The 16,028-nt window shown below is 43.0% G+C and overlaps 2 protein-coding genes across 2 annotated transcripts in view; one reads left to right on the forward strand and one right to left on the reverse strand.

Annotated features, from left to right (window-relative positions):
- Positions 1-69: 69 nt before the first annotated feature.
- On the reverse strand, positions 70-4,142 carry ero1a (endoplasmic reticulum oxidoreductase 1 alpha). Its single transcript, XM_076978731.1, has 16 exons — positions 3,878-4,142; positions 3,657-3,776; positions 3,462-3,545; positions 3,299-3,337; positions 3,120-3,196; positions 2,770-2,843; positions 2,518-2,638; positions 2,364-2,410; positions 2,097-2,108; positions 1,987-2,013; positions 1,801-1,893; positions 1,344-1,590; positions 1,095-1,164; positions 913-999; positions 679-815; positions 70-581 (listed from the first exon to the last, which is right to left on the reverse strand). The coding sequence occupies exons 1-16, from the start codon at positions 3,959-3,961 to the stop codon at positions 518-520; spliced, it is 1,383 nt and encodes a 460-aa protein (XP_076834846.1). The 5' UTR covers positions 3,962-4,142; the 3' UTR covers positions 70-517.
- Positions 4,143-5,698: 1,556 nt separating this feature from the next.
- The window catches only part of samd4a (sterile alpha motif domain containing 4A), a 42,989-nt gene continuing 32,659 nt past the window's right edge, over positions 5,699-16,028 (forward strand). Inside the window, 2 exon segments of the mRNA XM_076977910.1 lie at positions 5,699-6,426; positions 7,444-8,086. Of these exon segments, the coding sequence (XP_076834025.1) occupies positions 7,891-8,086 (196 nt within the window). The 5' untranslated portion in view covers positions 5,699-6,426; positions 7,444-7,890.

The raw sequence follows: 16,028 nt of genomic DNA on the forward strand, positions 1-16,028 counted from the left end.
TGATTTGGCATTTTACACTGAATCCCTGAGAAATGTTCAGGAAGTCCTTCTTGATACAAAACTCAAATGTAAGCAGTAATTGTTATTTTATTTGTCCTCAAACTTTGACAATTTCAGATGTCATACTGAAATGACAGTGCAAACAATTTCATAATTTCTCAATTCTTTCAAGTGTTTGTTCCAGTGCATCTACATCAGTGAAATGAAGTGACAGAATCCACAGATGAAGTACAGGTTAAATAAGCTTTAGAGTATGTTTGAGGTTGGCTAGATTTAAACCAGGTCCAGGATGTATATACAAGATCCACAGGAAATCCCACGAGAACTCAACAAATCTCTACCGTCTGCATGGTTCCTGTGTCCATAGCATCTGTTAAATCTCATCTTTGGCCTAAATTTATCTGACCTCAAACAAACCCTTGATCTTTAAGAATCCACTCCTCCTATCTCCTTGCATGTACGAGGTTTATCCACAGTGAAGAACAGTGCAAAAACAGGCTGGAACCAACATTCAAGCTCATTGGTTGAGTTCCGATAACAGTTGCCGAAAGTTCTCCAATTCTCTAATGCTCGTTGAGATTCTGGAGAAAAGAAAAATTATGAATATATTTGAACACTTCACTACAATGACAGATTTGGATAAGACACTATTTAGATGAAAATTAGTCTTCGTTTTACCTCCCAAAGGCATTGAAGAGGGCCACAATCTCCTGGCGACTGAGCTGGAATGATGGTTTTGTCCTGCTGGACTCGGGCAGGGTTTCTATCTGCTTCTCTGAGAACAGGATCTTCAGAGCAGTACCCAAGCCCTGGGTCTAAAGGAGAACGCCACCAAAATGTCAAAATATTAAAAGCAGATGAATAATTCTCTTATAAAAACGGTCAAAAGAACAACATTTGTGGTCCTCTGACCTGTAGCTTGCCCCAGAGCCGACACTTAAAGCATCCCACACAGTCCATAATCTTAGAGATGTTCTTAAAAGTCAGTTTGAAGTCATTCTGATGAACACAAGAAAACAACACAGTAGGAGAATTCAAGGCATCGTGCTGTATACCACTCACATTCATATGTAAATGCATTTTAAAATTCTGACCTTTAGTTTTTCAGCTTCTTTCTTATCTCCGGCAAACAGAGTGGTTTCGTCAAAATGCAGTGGGAAAGACCTGGAAATAAGATATTTGTCCCACATTGAACCATGAATAAATAAAATGGACAAACAAAACAAATAAATTAACATGAAATGTGGCATCTGGAGGTCTAATGCGTATACAATTGTTTGCATTAAAGCATATCCAGTCATTTAGTTCAATCACCAAGAAACAAGAGGTTGCAGTAATCTTACTTGGCCATATGGAGGAGCTCCAGGAGAACGTCCTTATTCTCCTTGTCCTTTTGTGGCTGGCCAGTGTACAGTTGAAGCGAGGGACGCTCAAAGAAAGGTAAGACTTTAGCCAGTGCACGGAGCTCGATCAGGTACAGGAAGTAAAGGTTACGGAGCCGCTTATGCCCCTCCCCTTTCGTAAGTTCTTCGTCAAATCTCAGCTGGAACTCCGTAATGTTGGGACCCCACCTCCTCTCAAACCAGTTATCTGATGATTTAGAAAATGGAGGGTGACCAACCCAAACACCTCGACCTCAGAAAATACCCAAAAGTAAATACAACATTTAAACTTACTCAGACTGAGTTGTAAAGGAACACCTATCCAAATACTAACACATCGTTCTTGTATCTCATGATCTTCGTGTATTTGGTTATCTGACCTTTCTCCCTCTTCTAGCAGGACATCGAGGTGACTCACCATCCAGCAGATACCTGGCGCTTAGGTGCACGTTAATGCTTGCGTGCAGTCCTGATACAAGCCTGAAGAACGCCCTCTTCTCCACACACAGACCTGGGAGACATGAGGGAGTCATGTTCAAGAACAACTGCCATATGCCTACCAACAGCTATGGCACAGTAAAGAATTTGTTACGCAAGTACTTACCCTCCAGCCACCGGTAAAATCCTCTCCCTGGAACAGGCAAAGAGCTTGTCAGTTGGTAAATTGTTAAAGTGTAGTGTAGAAACCAAACCTGAGAAGAATGGCCTCCTTACCTTCACTGTCTCCTGTATAAGAGGCGAGAAATTGGAAAATTATCATTTAAAAGAATCTTATGACATTAATATTACATATTAATATTAATATTAATATTAATATTACAATATTACAATATTAATATTACAATATTGTATACAATACAATATTACAATATTAAGTTGTAAATTTGGCCAAGCAATATTGTGCTACTTTTAAAATTTTATGGCATTCTTGAAAAAAAGCAGGGTATAATTCTACATGGTGGGAAACACACACATACTCACCGCTATTAGACACCAGAGGATCCAGTGGGCGCTTTACTGTGTAAGGTCTAGAAGTGTAACGGACAAGCTCGTCATCAGCTTGAAAAGCAAATGAACAAGATGTGGCATTAAAAACACCAATTTATGGATCAATACCACATTAGCGTGGCCTTACTTAAAACAGTTCTCTTCGTAAATGCTGTTCCATATTTGCCAGGCCTCGGGACCCTTGTACCCTGTGTATCTCTCGGGGTTCAGGAGAAGGTCGACATACTGCATATCTGGAGAGTCCTCGTCTGAGGAAACAAGTTCATACGCACACTTTGGGATAACATTTCAGAACCGCTGTCTTCCTGGTTAAGGTGGCAGTTAATGGAGCAGGATGGCGCGTGCCGGTTCAGTTGAGCGTCCTGGCCAGCAAACTCACCGTCGTGCGTGCAGAACCGATCAGCCTCGTCATCATACCTGTTCCAGTCGAGCAGTGCCTGGCGGGTCTCCTCACTATAAGACACAAACGCTGAGTCATCGGCCACAAAACGGCTTACAGAAGCCCAGGTTCAAAGCATTTCCATCAGAAGCATGGCAATTTGTCACAAGTGTTGAAGGGTTAAGGGTTATGACGAAGACCGTTTTTTGGTTATGGAACCCAAGTGGTTTAATGAACACAGCTTACCAGAACCAACAAGAACCTGTGAACATACATTTGACCACTTGAAAAGGACGTCTGCAATGGACAACCCAGTGTTATTATTGTCCATCAACCAAGCGTTACTTTACCTCAGAGAGCTATTGACAGCACCGAGCTTCTCCACCATTTCACAATCCTCCGTGTGTGTGTTGCCCTCCTCTGAATACTGTTCACAGACGCACAAAGACAATAAACAACTTCATAGGAGCAGTGGTATAACGGCACCTTCATATCATGACACATTTGAGCAGAACTAAACCGCTCCTACCTTGTGGCTGCTGGATTTGAGGCCGTCTGGGATCTCATTCTGTGGTGCATATTGATGAGGATACAGTACATTACACAAACGCAACAGGACGAAAAATGTGTATATGAGTATATGAAGCACTCCTAAAGACCCACAGTTGAAGAAGACGAGGATGTGAACTCACAGGGGTGCATGGTTTAACCGCACAGTCCCTGAGCCCACACTGACCACTCTCTGTCCAGAATGGACATGGGTTATTTAGATTCACCTGCAGAACATATGGTTAGAAGTAACAGTGAACAGAAGAAAGAAATGACAGTGATGACTGCATGAATCAAGCACTCCTTCTATAAGGTGAGGTGTGGAGCAGCGACCTTACCTTATAGAACCTGAAATAATCAGACGACAGCAGTTTCTGAAGTTGAGGGAAGAGTTTCCAGTTGTTGAAACTATCAATGGTCTCGACATCGCAGGCGCAGTCGTCCAAACTCCCAGTTACCTGACAGGTGAGATAGATATATCTAGGTGAGATAGACATCAACAAAATAAAGAATAAATACTAAAGACGGAATGACCATGTATGAAAATGGACACACTTACTTTGCAAAAACACCTGTGGGCGGCGGAACTCGTGAAACTCCCCCTGACAAAAGTAAACAGCAATAACAGAACGAACGAGTTCATCTTATTGGTGTGAACTATCGACCGAATGCACCACGGCTCTTCAAATGTCTGTAAAATAAAAGGAAAGTCCGTAGTCTTTAGCCCAAACTGATAGTTAGAGCGGATATTGAAGCGTGAAGAAGGGTTTGGTCGAGTGAATTACGCGATAAACTCGCGATAAACACGTCTACTTCCTATTGCCTCATGCGGCAACGTGAACTACGTGACTTATGAAATACGTGATTCACAGACACAAACCGCCGAATGAGAGACACTACTGATGGTTAGTGTTCATAACGTGATTGCATTGAAATTTAGATACAGTTTATGTAAATGATTAGAGCATATATGCAAAGATAATGCTTTCTTACGTCTTGTCAACTTGATAAAATAAATAAATGTCCCTTGTGTTTGTCATGCTGAAGCAACAAATTTGAGTAATGCATGCATTTTACCACAAGATGGCGCATGAGACTGAGTTTTATTGTGGCGGAAATTTAGTTCAGTTTGTAAGTGTAGTTCCACGTTCCTCCACGTTCATCAGTCAAGTTCCAATGAAGATAGCCTTGATGTTTTTGTTTTCACAGTCCTGTGAATTGCAGAAAACAAACAAACAAACAAAAAAAGTTCAAAACTGACTGTCTCCAGGAATTCAAACTGGGGACCATTGAACTGAGTCATTCCCAGTTCCCAAAGTAGTGGTAAGTGTCTCTTCTGTCATTGTACAGGAGAATTTATTATTATAAATAAATTATTATAAATTCTCCTGTACCACGTGGGCCATAAATAAGAGCTTTCAGTTTCAAACCCAAGGGATTCCCAGGATAAAGGCACATTGCACAGCTGAGACTCAAACCTGAGCCAAAGTGAGGTTCTGAACTATTTAGTCTGATTGTAGTAAATCTTGTTGCACTCTTGATGGCAATTACACTTTGAAAAAGAAGAGGTCCAACATTCAATAAACGTGTCCCAAAAGCACTGATTATAAGAATGACTTATGGCTCAGTTTTACACTGTATAGGATAGAAGATCTGTAAGAGCAGGTTAAGTGACCACTGTTCTAGCACCTTTAGTGTCTATCCAAGAAAACATATCAAAACTTCAGTGTGAGGATCTGTAAGGTTTATTCTTTTATCCCGGACTGTAAGGGGTAAATGTCTCCCCGTCCATGCTAAAGAGTGGTTTTCATCACCATCAAAAGACACGTCTATGTTCATTAAATCATACTTTCATTAGGCTTATATTTTATGACTAACCGAATTGTTTTGTTTCATTTACAGATGTGAGATCAAGATGTGATCCATTTGTTTAGACTGTTTTTGTGTAATGTTTTCAAATTAAGCTACACAAAGGCTGTCCTCGGGCCCCTAGTCACTTCTTCAGTTTGATGTGCAGTTGCTGTGCTGTTCCTTAGGTACTGATATTCATTTTCAATCTAAACATTTGTTCAACACTACTGTTTTATCAGTGACTTGATGTGATGTAATGTTTTTGTGATGCAAATTTCCTAACTAAAAAACACTTTCTTGCAGTCTCACGAACAAGTGTTGATAACTAAGACGTGGTTCATGAATAACAAACCTTCTTCGTCAGACTTTAGTAGACTGTAACCTCTCGTGACCTAATGTAGTACTTTCAAATGAAAAGGGTTGTGCAAGAAAGCAGTAAATTAAAAACATGGATACAGTTGTGGTGGACCGAGTCGCCCCCTAATGGGAGGAATTCGTTACTACATTATCCCTCTGTACAACGAACTCAAGGGTGGTATCAAACGAATCACACGCATAGTTTTCTACATTTCCAGTTAAACTCTAAGTAGTTTGTGTTGTCAGCTCTCAAGCCCACTGTGAACACCACAGGCGAATATCACAATATCTGCGTACAGGACTGCTGGCATCGTTTCTTTTACTCCCGAGTCGGAGTGCAAACTTTTTTCTGCCCCCTACTAATATAACTTTACTAATGTTGTGATATCGCTCAGATTAGTATGGAAATCGCTTATTTTTTTTCTTAACATGACTAAAGCCGCCAGTCGCCTCCGCTGGACAGGCAATGTGATCTGTTCCTAACTCCATATTCTCTATTTTGGTGCTTCCCTGTGCTGCCAAGCCCCTGACGTAATGCTGCGTGTTAATTATTAGCATGTGGGAAACCAGCTCTCTCAACTGGGAACCAGCTCTCTCCTCTAGAAACCAGCTCTCTCAACTGGAAACCAGCTCTCTCCTCTAGAAACCAGCTCTCTCAACTGGGAACCAGCTCTCTCCTCTAGAAACCAGCTCTCTCAACTGGGAACCAGCTCTCTCCTCTAGAAACCAGCTCTCTCAACTGGAGACCAGTTCTCTCCTCTGGAGACCAGCGACTGCAGGGAGGAAAGTTACTCAAGATGGCAAAGCACGCCGACCAAAGGGGCACCGCTCCCCGCAAACTGTGAGAGACTGTCGCGTCCTCCTGGCCAGCAACAACCCCTGATGCAACTGTGCCTAAATGTGAGTAACTTTAATTTAATTGTATTTTTATCGCTGGCTGGTCTTTCGGAATTCCCCACGGAGAGACAGAAACCCATTTCCCAACTGTGTGTCATCCTGCAGGACTGCTTATGTTATGGAAAAGTGGAATATCCCACTAGTCCGATAAATAAATAATATGTGACCAGCGCTAGAAGCGGCGGCTCCGTTGTTTTAAATCTGGGTTTGGTTGGGCCAGCTTACAGCGACCCAGAGGGGAGGGTGGCAGGAGGTCCGGACGGACAGTGTCGCCTACTGTTAAAGCGGGTAAACGGTTAACCCTTTTCTGGAGAGTTGTGGAAACTAAATGCAGAATAGCAGCGATACGGGAGCCGCACAGAACCGAACATATTGTCGGGATCTTCTGGGCTGCGCGATCCAGTGCGAGTCCAATGACGACCGAGCTGCTCGAGTTTCTACGGCGATCGGCATATTTCCGTCTTAAACGTGTGTGATTGCCATTGAAGGAAATGTGCCAACCTACTATAGCCGGCTACGGTTTTCCTGGAATGACCGTTCATATTTTGAGGTTCTGTTGGCTGGCATGGGGAGGTAAGATATAAATGCTTATTTTAGGCTAGTCTGAATGGTTCTGGATCCCTCCTGTTTAGACATGTTACTGCGGAGAACGGTCTTAGGCTCCGGACAAGTTTTGGGTAGCACTGTGTTCGATTATTAATTAAAGCGAATTTATAACCAGTTTTTGACTGCCGTAATATGTCGGTGAGCTACTCTGAAAGGGCAGTTTGAGTTCCAGTTATTTTTGTCTTGTTGCTTATGCCTGTGGCGTGTGATAAGAGGACAGAAGGACCAGTGTGCAACCCTAGGATGAAATTAGAAGTGTCATCTCACTGGAAATGTTCAACCTGTTCCGAGGAAATTCGCACCTCGCGTCGCGCTCGACCACCGATTCGACTAGCAAAATTCGATTCGAGTCGAAGCAACAGGGATTACCCTCCTCTCGGCTCCCTTAACCGCCTGTTTCTTCACGTTTTGCAGATAAAAGGTGTTCCCCGTGGAGAATGCCGTCATCAGTAGGACTACAGTGACGCTCTATACAGAGGAAGAGCTGACGGTGATTGTTCTTCTGTTAGTCCTCACTGCCAGAGGTTGGGAAGAGAACCATCTCGGCCACAGTGAGGCAATACCATCAAGAAGCCACTCATCGTAAACCAAGGATGACGACCACTCTCAAGTCTTTAGTAACCGCTTAACTGCCCTTGGCCTCCGAAGCAGAACCGGTCTGACTTCTTCAAAGCAGATAGAGGGGCTTGAATGTGTTCCCGGATCCACCTGTGACGTGATCTACACTCCCCAACTCAGCCAGATCAATTGAAGGGTCTCTCTGTCTCTTTCTCTGTCTCTCTCTCACTCTCCCTCCTTCCCTCCACGTGCCATCCCTGCCATCCAACCTGCGTGTCAGTCTTGAGCCCTGCCCACCGGACAATGATGTTTCGTGACCAGGTGGGCGTTCTGGCCAGCTGGTTCAAGGGCTGGAACGAATGTGAGCAGACCGTGGCGTTGTTGTCTCTGCTGAAGCGGGTCAGCCGGACCCAGGCTCGCTTCCTGCAGCTCTGTCTCGAACATTCCCTGTCGGAGTGCACCGAGCTGCACGTTCTGGAAGTGGACGCCAACAACCCAGGTCAGTACGTACGGAGACTCCCTCCTCCCACCGCTGGTACGCCAGGATTCCCCGGCACGCCGACGCTTTTGGGCCAGCGGCCCGAGAGGAGCAGGTGCATGAGCTATTGGCATTGCAGACCTCGCTCGGGTTGGGTTGGTTGCGGTCTGTACTGACTCAGAAGTCCCAGGCGCTTGCAGAACTTGTAAGCACAGGGCTTTGTTAACGGGGACACCTCCATTTCCCCCCCCCACCTTTTTCCAGAACCTTCTTTGAACCAGTGAGTTGTACCTAACTAGTGGCAGAAAGCCTGCGGTCCAATTTGTTGCATGAGGAATATGTGGCCATGGATACATCGATAATCTAATCAGCCTTTAAAAACATTACATTGGGTGATGTCCTGGGCATTGGGTGATGTCCTGATGAACAGCAGCAGGTTAGCAGGGTGCCTGTCTGCAGGAAGTCCTCTACCTTTACTTCTACAGTAAAGCGATTTCTAAAAAATATTATTATTATATTTTGCAAGTAATGTTTGTAATGCTAGTAAAGTTTTCATTACATGAGATCACTTTAAAAATCTCTTAATGGAGGTGGACAAATGAAGCAGAAACCTTTATTGTATTTTCACTGATGCACCTTTAAGGAGATTCGCAGTTGAAAGGTTTGTGCAGAATAAATATGTAGTTTTACTTGGACCTAATCTTGCCATTCCTAGAGGTAGCAGCTCTGGAGGGTTTACAGAATTTGCACGTATGCATTTCTGACCTTTCGAGTTTGTCAGGTAAAGAAAAAGTGTGTGTGTGTGTGTGTGTGCATGTCATCATGGCATCTCCGTTCTGCTCGATTGACTCCAGGCTTGGTTAGTCAGCCCTACCTGTGTCAGCCCGTGTTCATGTCAGCCTCCTCTTTCTCTCGAGAAAGACAGAGAGTAGGATACTTTTGTTGCTCTGTTTGGATGATCAGTTGGTCATGTGCTATGCTGGGGGCACTCGGTCCCTCCTCCCTCTGAGATTTCAGTGAATCTGTGCAGATAACTGCCCTTTTCCGCCTGACTTTGATCTCTTTTAAGGCCTTTGGATTCACTTACATGTAGTGAAATGTTATCCCACACAGAGTACCTCACAGAAAGGTACCTGAAATGACTGCAGGTACCTGGAACACCTTACGTAGTTTTTAAAGGTGTGTCATTTTAATGTTCAGTGGATTTGTGAGATTTGGGTCATTCAGAGTGGCACTGCATTCTGTCTGACTTAGAAACTCGACTCTGGATTAGAAATGTAGACTTTCCTGTTCATAATAAAAAGGTAATTTGATTCAAACATGCTTTCCACTATAAAATATACTTAAGGTGTGTGTTTGTGTGTTTGTGTGTGTGTGTGTGTGTGTGTGTGTGTGTGTGTGTAAGTATCTACATACATAAACACACACACATGCACTTTTCTTTTGGGTTTCAGTTCATGTTGAACCTTTAGTTTTGCAGTAGTAGTAACCACGTTCAAAATGGCTTCTTGTGCTTGAGTGGCACTTACGGGGTTAACTTGCAGCTGGAAATTCGAGTGGAAAGACGCAACTATTTGGAAAGAGCTGTACTAATGAAAGGAATCCACAATGACCTACTTATTTTACTCTGAAGAAGCAGCCTTGTTCTCTGACCCAAGTGATGCAACGTATTTGTTGCTAATCTCTGCATCACCCACCCGTAGAGTGACTTTGAGTGTGCTGTTTATGTGGACAGTAATTTATTTCACTTGTGGAACATTATCTGTTCACTACCTGATGCAGCGGGGGTTAACAATCACCACAAGGCACCACACATTCGCTTCAAGTTGGATTTTGTTTAAATTCCTAAATGCTTACCGATGAGATTGAAAATTTATTTATCTAACAGTCGAACGGGTAAATTTGTGTTTGTGCCTGTGTGTGTATGAGGGCATGTCTGGTGGTGGGTTATGCTGCAGTCTGATTGGATGGTTCACCTTTAGCTCCTCCTCCTTCCTGCCTGCCTCCTTGTCCCTGAGGCAGGGTGCTGAGCAGTGGGTCTAGTGTTGGGCTAGGACAGGGGAGCCCAGTTGTTAATGAATGACTGACTTCATGCCTGTGTGTGTGTGTGTGAGAGAGAGAGAGATGGAGAGAGTGAGTGATATGGCGTTCTTTCTCCACATTGGTGGCCTTACTCTGAGATGGTGTACAGTGCACCTCCCAGGAATGCCAGACACCCACCTGCACCTCCACCCAAACGCTTGGCTCTCGGCTCTCAGCAGCCATGGTGCAGGTTTGGCGTAGCTGGGTGAGGACTGATGGACCATGGGACACGTTTCATAGCTGATGAATTTAGGCTTTTCATATTAATGTTTGAGGAAGCACAGAAGAAGGTGGTGTCTCGACGTTGCGGTCGTACAGAACGTTTCTCATGTCCTTTGGACTGAAACTGCACTCTGTGCTCTGTGGTACAGTAAATAAAGGCCACTGAGTTTGGGATCATTAGTGTTTTGACATGTGGCTGCTACATTGGCACTGTGTTGCATCGTAATTGAAAAAGCAGGTATTTTAGGCTTTCTTTGTGTACTTGTGTTAAATAAAACTAACCAATCCTCAATAAACAGTGATTTTTTTTCAGTCATTAGGATACAAATATTGCTATGAGATCCCCTTCCACTACAGATGTAATAACTCACTTATATAATAATAATAATAATATTAATTATTATTATTAAATAATAATAATTTAGTGACCAGCATAATAACCAGCGACCAGTGAACAGCACTGAAACATTTGGGCAGTCCTGCATGTGGATGAAATTGTTTCAGAAGACTTTTATTGTGGAAAATGGCGTCATTACCCCACTATACAATACCAACCATCAGACCTAGTTTCCCATACAGAACCTGAAGGGGCTGTCTGGGAAGCACTTGTGCTTCTGTTTGCGGCGAGCTGTTTTGTTACACATACGCACGAGGAAACGGTTTATTTCTGGCCCTCGGTGCGGTCTCATGAACTCTGATGGAACTTTGGGAATGGGGACCAGAACTTGTTAGCAAACTTTGTCTTCCCATTCAAACATTGCGCTTTTCATGTTGCCATAGCAATGTTTATCGACAGAGCCAGTTGAGGAGTTGTCCATGGTTGTGGCATCACAGTACAGTAATATAATTGGTTGTTAATTTTCTTATTGTAAGTGAAATTCTTTGCAGAATGATGCTACTTTTAGAAGGATCAGAGGGACTTTAAACCTTAATGAACCATGTAGTTTTGAAACGGTTACCTTAAAAAATTCACTTCAGATGATAAAAAATGCAGTTTTAAAGATGGAGTAACTGTCAGTATTTTATCCAAATCTTAAACTATTCAAAAGCACAAAGCTTTATTTATTTTAACAAAATAAAAGTGTTGTTTAGCTTATATAGCAGATAATACATTTTACTCGAATGCAAAAATATAATGCAATCTTAAAGAGTTAAGCATTCACTTTTATTTCTACTTTCAAAATGTTTTTGTTTTTTGAATTACGGAATTAGTTTTTTAATTGTCCCTGGTATTTGTAGTCTTTCGTATGTTGAAAGAGTAGTTTCTCGTAGAATATTTGCATCACCTGGTATCATTTTCACGGTGTCTCTCTGCAGTCTGTGCCTCTGTCTCAACTACGTCACATGAATCCCGCGGGGATGGAGTTGCTGTCCCTCAACTGTCCTGCAGTGACGATTATCACTAATATCAGCTCTGTCCGAGTTCGACAGTAGTGGTTGTGGCCACACAGAGGCGGCGTGCGGTTTGAGAAAGGAGCCATCCTGGAATGGGCGAGAAAAGCCCTGCAGTGTCCGTCACTAGATAACCAGGCACTATGACCAAGGCCACCACATGAAAACCCGTCCCTCAGTTCACATATCAGTTCATTTGTCTTACTGATGGAGACACCAGCTCAGAAGCTCTCTGGTTGTTCGCAGTTTTTATGTGATTGTACTTTGAAACATTTGGAGACACAATCTTTAGATGAATAGGCAACCATGCAGTCTTGGAAGCCAGGGGTGAGTTTCCCGAAACGTTCTTAGCGCTAAGTACTTCTTAACCTCATACGTTTCATACGAGGTTACGAAGTACTTAGCGCTACGAACATTTCGGGAAACCCACCCCAGGACTCTAATCTTACAGCAACTGTACTAGCTATCAAAATCAATGGTTAGCTGCTTGATTGTGTTTTACCAATACACCATTTTGTCTCTCCTGGACATTGTGAAATAACTAATAGGTGGTTTACAGTCATCTGGAGTAATCCGAGAACATCTTCAAGTCTTGAACTTCTCTGTAACTTACACTTCTCTGAAACGTCACATGTAGCTATACAAAAATCCACATTATTGTAGTCACTGTAGATTCACTGTAGATTCTAACGCAAAGCTAAAAATGTGCTCCTTACATAATGTCTACTACACACTCATTAATACTATTTGTTGCTGTGTGGCTATTTCAGTCGGCAGCTACCTCAACAAGATCAAGATCGTAGTACATCCACAAGATTTCTTACTAGAAAAAGCGCCCAACCATATACAGCTTACATCTACTTTATGAACATTTTATACTGATTCCGTACTGGTTCTACATTGACGATGATTAAATACAGCATAGATTACAAAACATGGTTTATCACCATTAGTTGTTGTGATCGCCCACATCTGCTTCAATTGCAAGATACAGGGTCTTTATCAGTACCTGCAATTATGAAAATTACAGCAGATAGGTTTTATTTCCATGCAAAGACCCCTAGAGCTGTAGAATAATCAAGTATCACCAGATGTAATCACAGGCTTTAAGTCAGTGTTGAAAACACGATTAGTAGGCAGATATTTCATACATTTTTTTAAAGCCACAACGTTGGGATTGTTGACCTGCTGCACTCGAGCAGTATTTTGCCATGGCATTTGTTACAACCACCTCCGTGTGGGACTGGAGATGTTTGGGTATGCTATAACCACCTGTCTTTGGGACTGGAGATGTTTAGGTACGTTATAACCACTTGTGTGTGGGACTGAAGATGTTTAGGTATGTTATAACTAGGGATGTCCCGATCCGATATTTATTTGCACTTCCGATCCAATACCGATATGGGCCGATACCGATACTGGCCTATCTGAGCATGTATTAAAGTTTAAAGTTACTTACTTTGTTGTCAAACTCATGTTGAAAAGCGTTTTACTCTTGATAACAAGTAGCCAGCTGAATTAGGTGTGTTTGGATAATACACAATGGTTGGTAAGGAGAAACTAACCTGTTTATTGAGCAATTAATAAACTCAAAATAGACAAAATAATAAATAACAAACAGAAATGGCATCCATAAACCAAGGCTTAAAAAGCCATAAGTGCAAATAATATTGTAAATTGTATTAAAAAAGCAAAACACACAACCTGAGTAGAAAACTATTTTCGTTTCTGCCAGTGTTAATTGTGTAGGACCTTTCTTTTTATCTTCGGTTTTCTTTAGAAACTCTTCATGTTGTTTATGGTGGTATTTCGCTAAATGCTTGATTAGATTGGTTGTATTAAAAGTTCTTACAGCTTTAGCACAACGTTTGACTTTACTGTGGCATATGCTGCACTCTACCTCTTCGTCTTTGTCGTCCTTTAAGGTAAAATAATCCCACACAACTGACATATGTAACGATAACTTCAAATTTACATGGCCGTCTTAATGGTTAGGAGATGCTACTGAACTAAATTGGGGAGATGCTATGCTCGTGTGCTGAAGGTGTGCTGGACAATGTGGACCGGATTTTACTCTCACTGGCGAAGACACAGCAAAAACTGGAATGGATTATCTAAATGGGAAGTTTTCTAAACTGGATCGGGAGTCTGGCATTTTCTCGTGCCTGCCGATCCGATATCGATACGCATTTTTTGCAAATATCGGCAGCCGATCCGATCCAAATATCGGATCAGGACAAGCCTAGTTATAACTACCTGTGTGTGGGACTAGAGATGTTTAGGTACGTTATAACCATCTGTGTGTGGGACTGGAGATTTTTGGGTGTGTTATAACCACCTGTATATGGGACTGGAGATGTTTGGGTACGTTATAACCACCTGTATATGGTACTGGAGATGTTTGGGTAAGTTATAATCACCTGTATATGGGACTGGAGATTTTTGGATGTGTTATAACCACCTGTATATGGGACTGGAGATGTTTGGGTATGTTATAACCACCTGTATGTGGGACTGGAGATACTTGGGTGTGTTATAACCACCTGTATATGGGACTGGAGATGTTTGGGTACGTTATAACCACCTGTATATGGGACTGGAGATGTTTGGGTACGTTATAATCACCTGTATATGGGACTGGAGATTTTTCGGTGTGTTATAATCACCTGTATATGGGACTGGAGATGTTTGGGTATGTTATAACCACCTGTGTGTGGGACTGGAGATGTTTGGGTACGTTATAATCACCTGTATATGGGACTGGAGATTTTTGGGTGTGTTATAACCACCTGTATATGGGACTGGAGATGTTTGGGTATGTTATAACCACCTGTGTGTGGGACTGGAGATGTTTGGGTATGTTATGACCACCTGTATATGGGACTGGAGATGTTTGGGTATGTTATAACCACCTGTATATGGGACTGGAGATGTTTGGGTATGTTATAACCACCTGTGTGTGGGACTGGAGATGTTTGGGTATGTTATAACCACCTGTATATGGGACTGGAGATACTTGGGTGTGTTATTACCACCTCCGTGTGGGACTGGAGATGTTTGGGTATGTTATAACCACCTGTGTGTGGGACTGGAGATGTTTAGGTACGTTATAACCACCTGTGTGTGGGACTGTAGATGTTTAGGTACGTTATAACCACCTGTGTGTGGGACTGGAGATGTTTAGGTATGTTATAACCACCTGTGTGTGGGACTGGACATGTTTAGGTACGTTATAACCACCTGTGTGTGGGACTGGAGGAGTGTTATAACCATCTGCATATGCTGTTTCCTTCTTTCCATCTCTTCTAGTAACAAATTCACGCATGTTTGCTGGTCTTCCTAGACCTAGCACATTCATATCCTTAACTCTTAGATCATTATATGCAGTCTGATGACTGCTACAAAATTCTGCTTTATCTTTGATAAGATCTCTGGCTTGTGTTGTGTAGAGGCAGATGGGCTTCTGATTCCTGTGTGTTTGCCCTTTAGCGCTCTGGACCCAGATTCAGTAAAACTGATTTGTTACAAAACTACTTTGTTCAGTAAAACTTTGTTTTTGTTCTTGTAAACTGCACTATTCCTGTAAAATGTAAAGGAACTGATTTATTCATGCTTCTTTAAAAAGGTGTCAAGGCAGCGACTTGCCCCGCTGCGCTAGACTGACAAAATGTGCTGAGGTTTGATGACATCAGCATGAGTCAGTTCTTACGATAACTCACACATCAGCGTTTAAAGTATTCGTGGGAGGGGCGTGTTATGCACTTTGAAGGATCATCAGTGAAAGGAACGTGTGTCCACAGCTTTTCTGAACGACCCCTTTTCTGTTTAAATAGGGAATCCCGTCCCCCTGTCCCATGAGTGTCCCGCGCTCGTAGATGGAGGAGCGTGCTTTTTGTGAATGGGACTGTTGAGGACAGCCATGTGCCTCCAGGCAGAGAGGGTGTGAGAAGAAGAGAGAGAGAGTGTGTGTGTGTGTGTGTGTGTGTGTGTGTGTGTGCGCTCACAAGTGAGTTCCTGTGCCGTCACGTCTCGACCTGCGCCTGACATCTGGGAGGGAAGTGGGGGATGGAGGAGGGGTGGAGGAGGGGAGGAGGAGGGGTGTTCTGGAAGGGTTTCCTGTTCTATTCCGCTTCACTTCAGCAGACGAACACAGCAGTCCCGCCTCCCAGTACGCTGGGAGGACACAGCAGGGCCAATGTCCCCCCAAAGCCCTGAGCCCGGGGTGGCCGTCTGCGTGACAGCTGAAGTTTGAGCGTGCGGGTCGACG

This window comes from Brachyhypopomus gauderio, chromosome 17, assembly GCF_052324685.1.
Source record: "Brachyhypopomus gauderio isolate BG-103 chromosome 17, BGAUD_0.2, whole genome shotgun sequence".
Classification (NCBI taxonomy): Eukaryota; Metazoa; Chordata; class Actinopteri; order Gymnotiformes; family Hypopomidae; genus Brachyhypopomus; species Brachyhypopomus gauderio.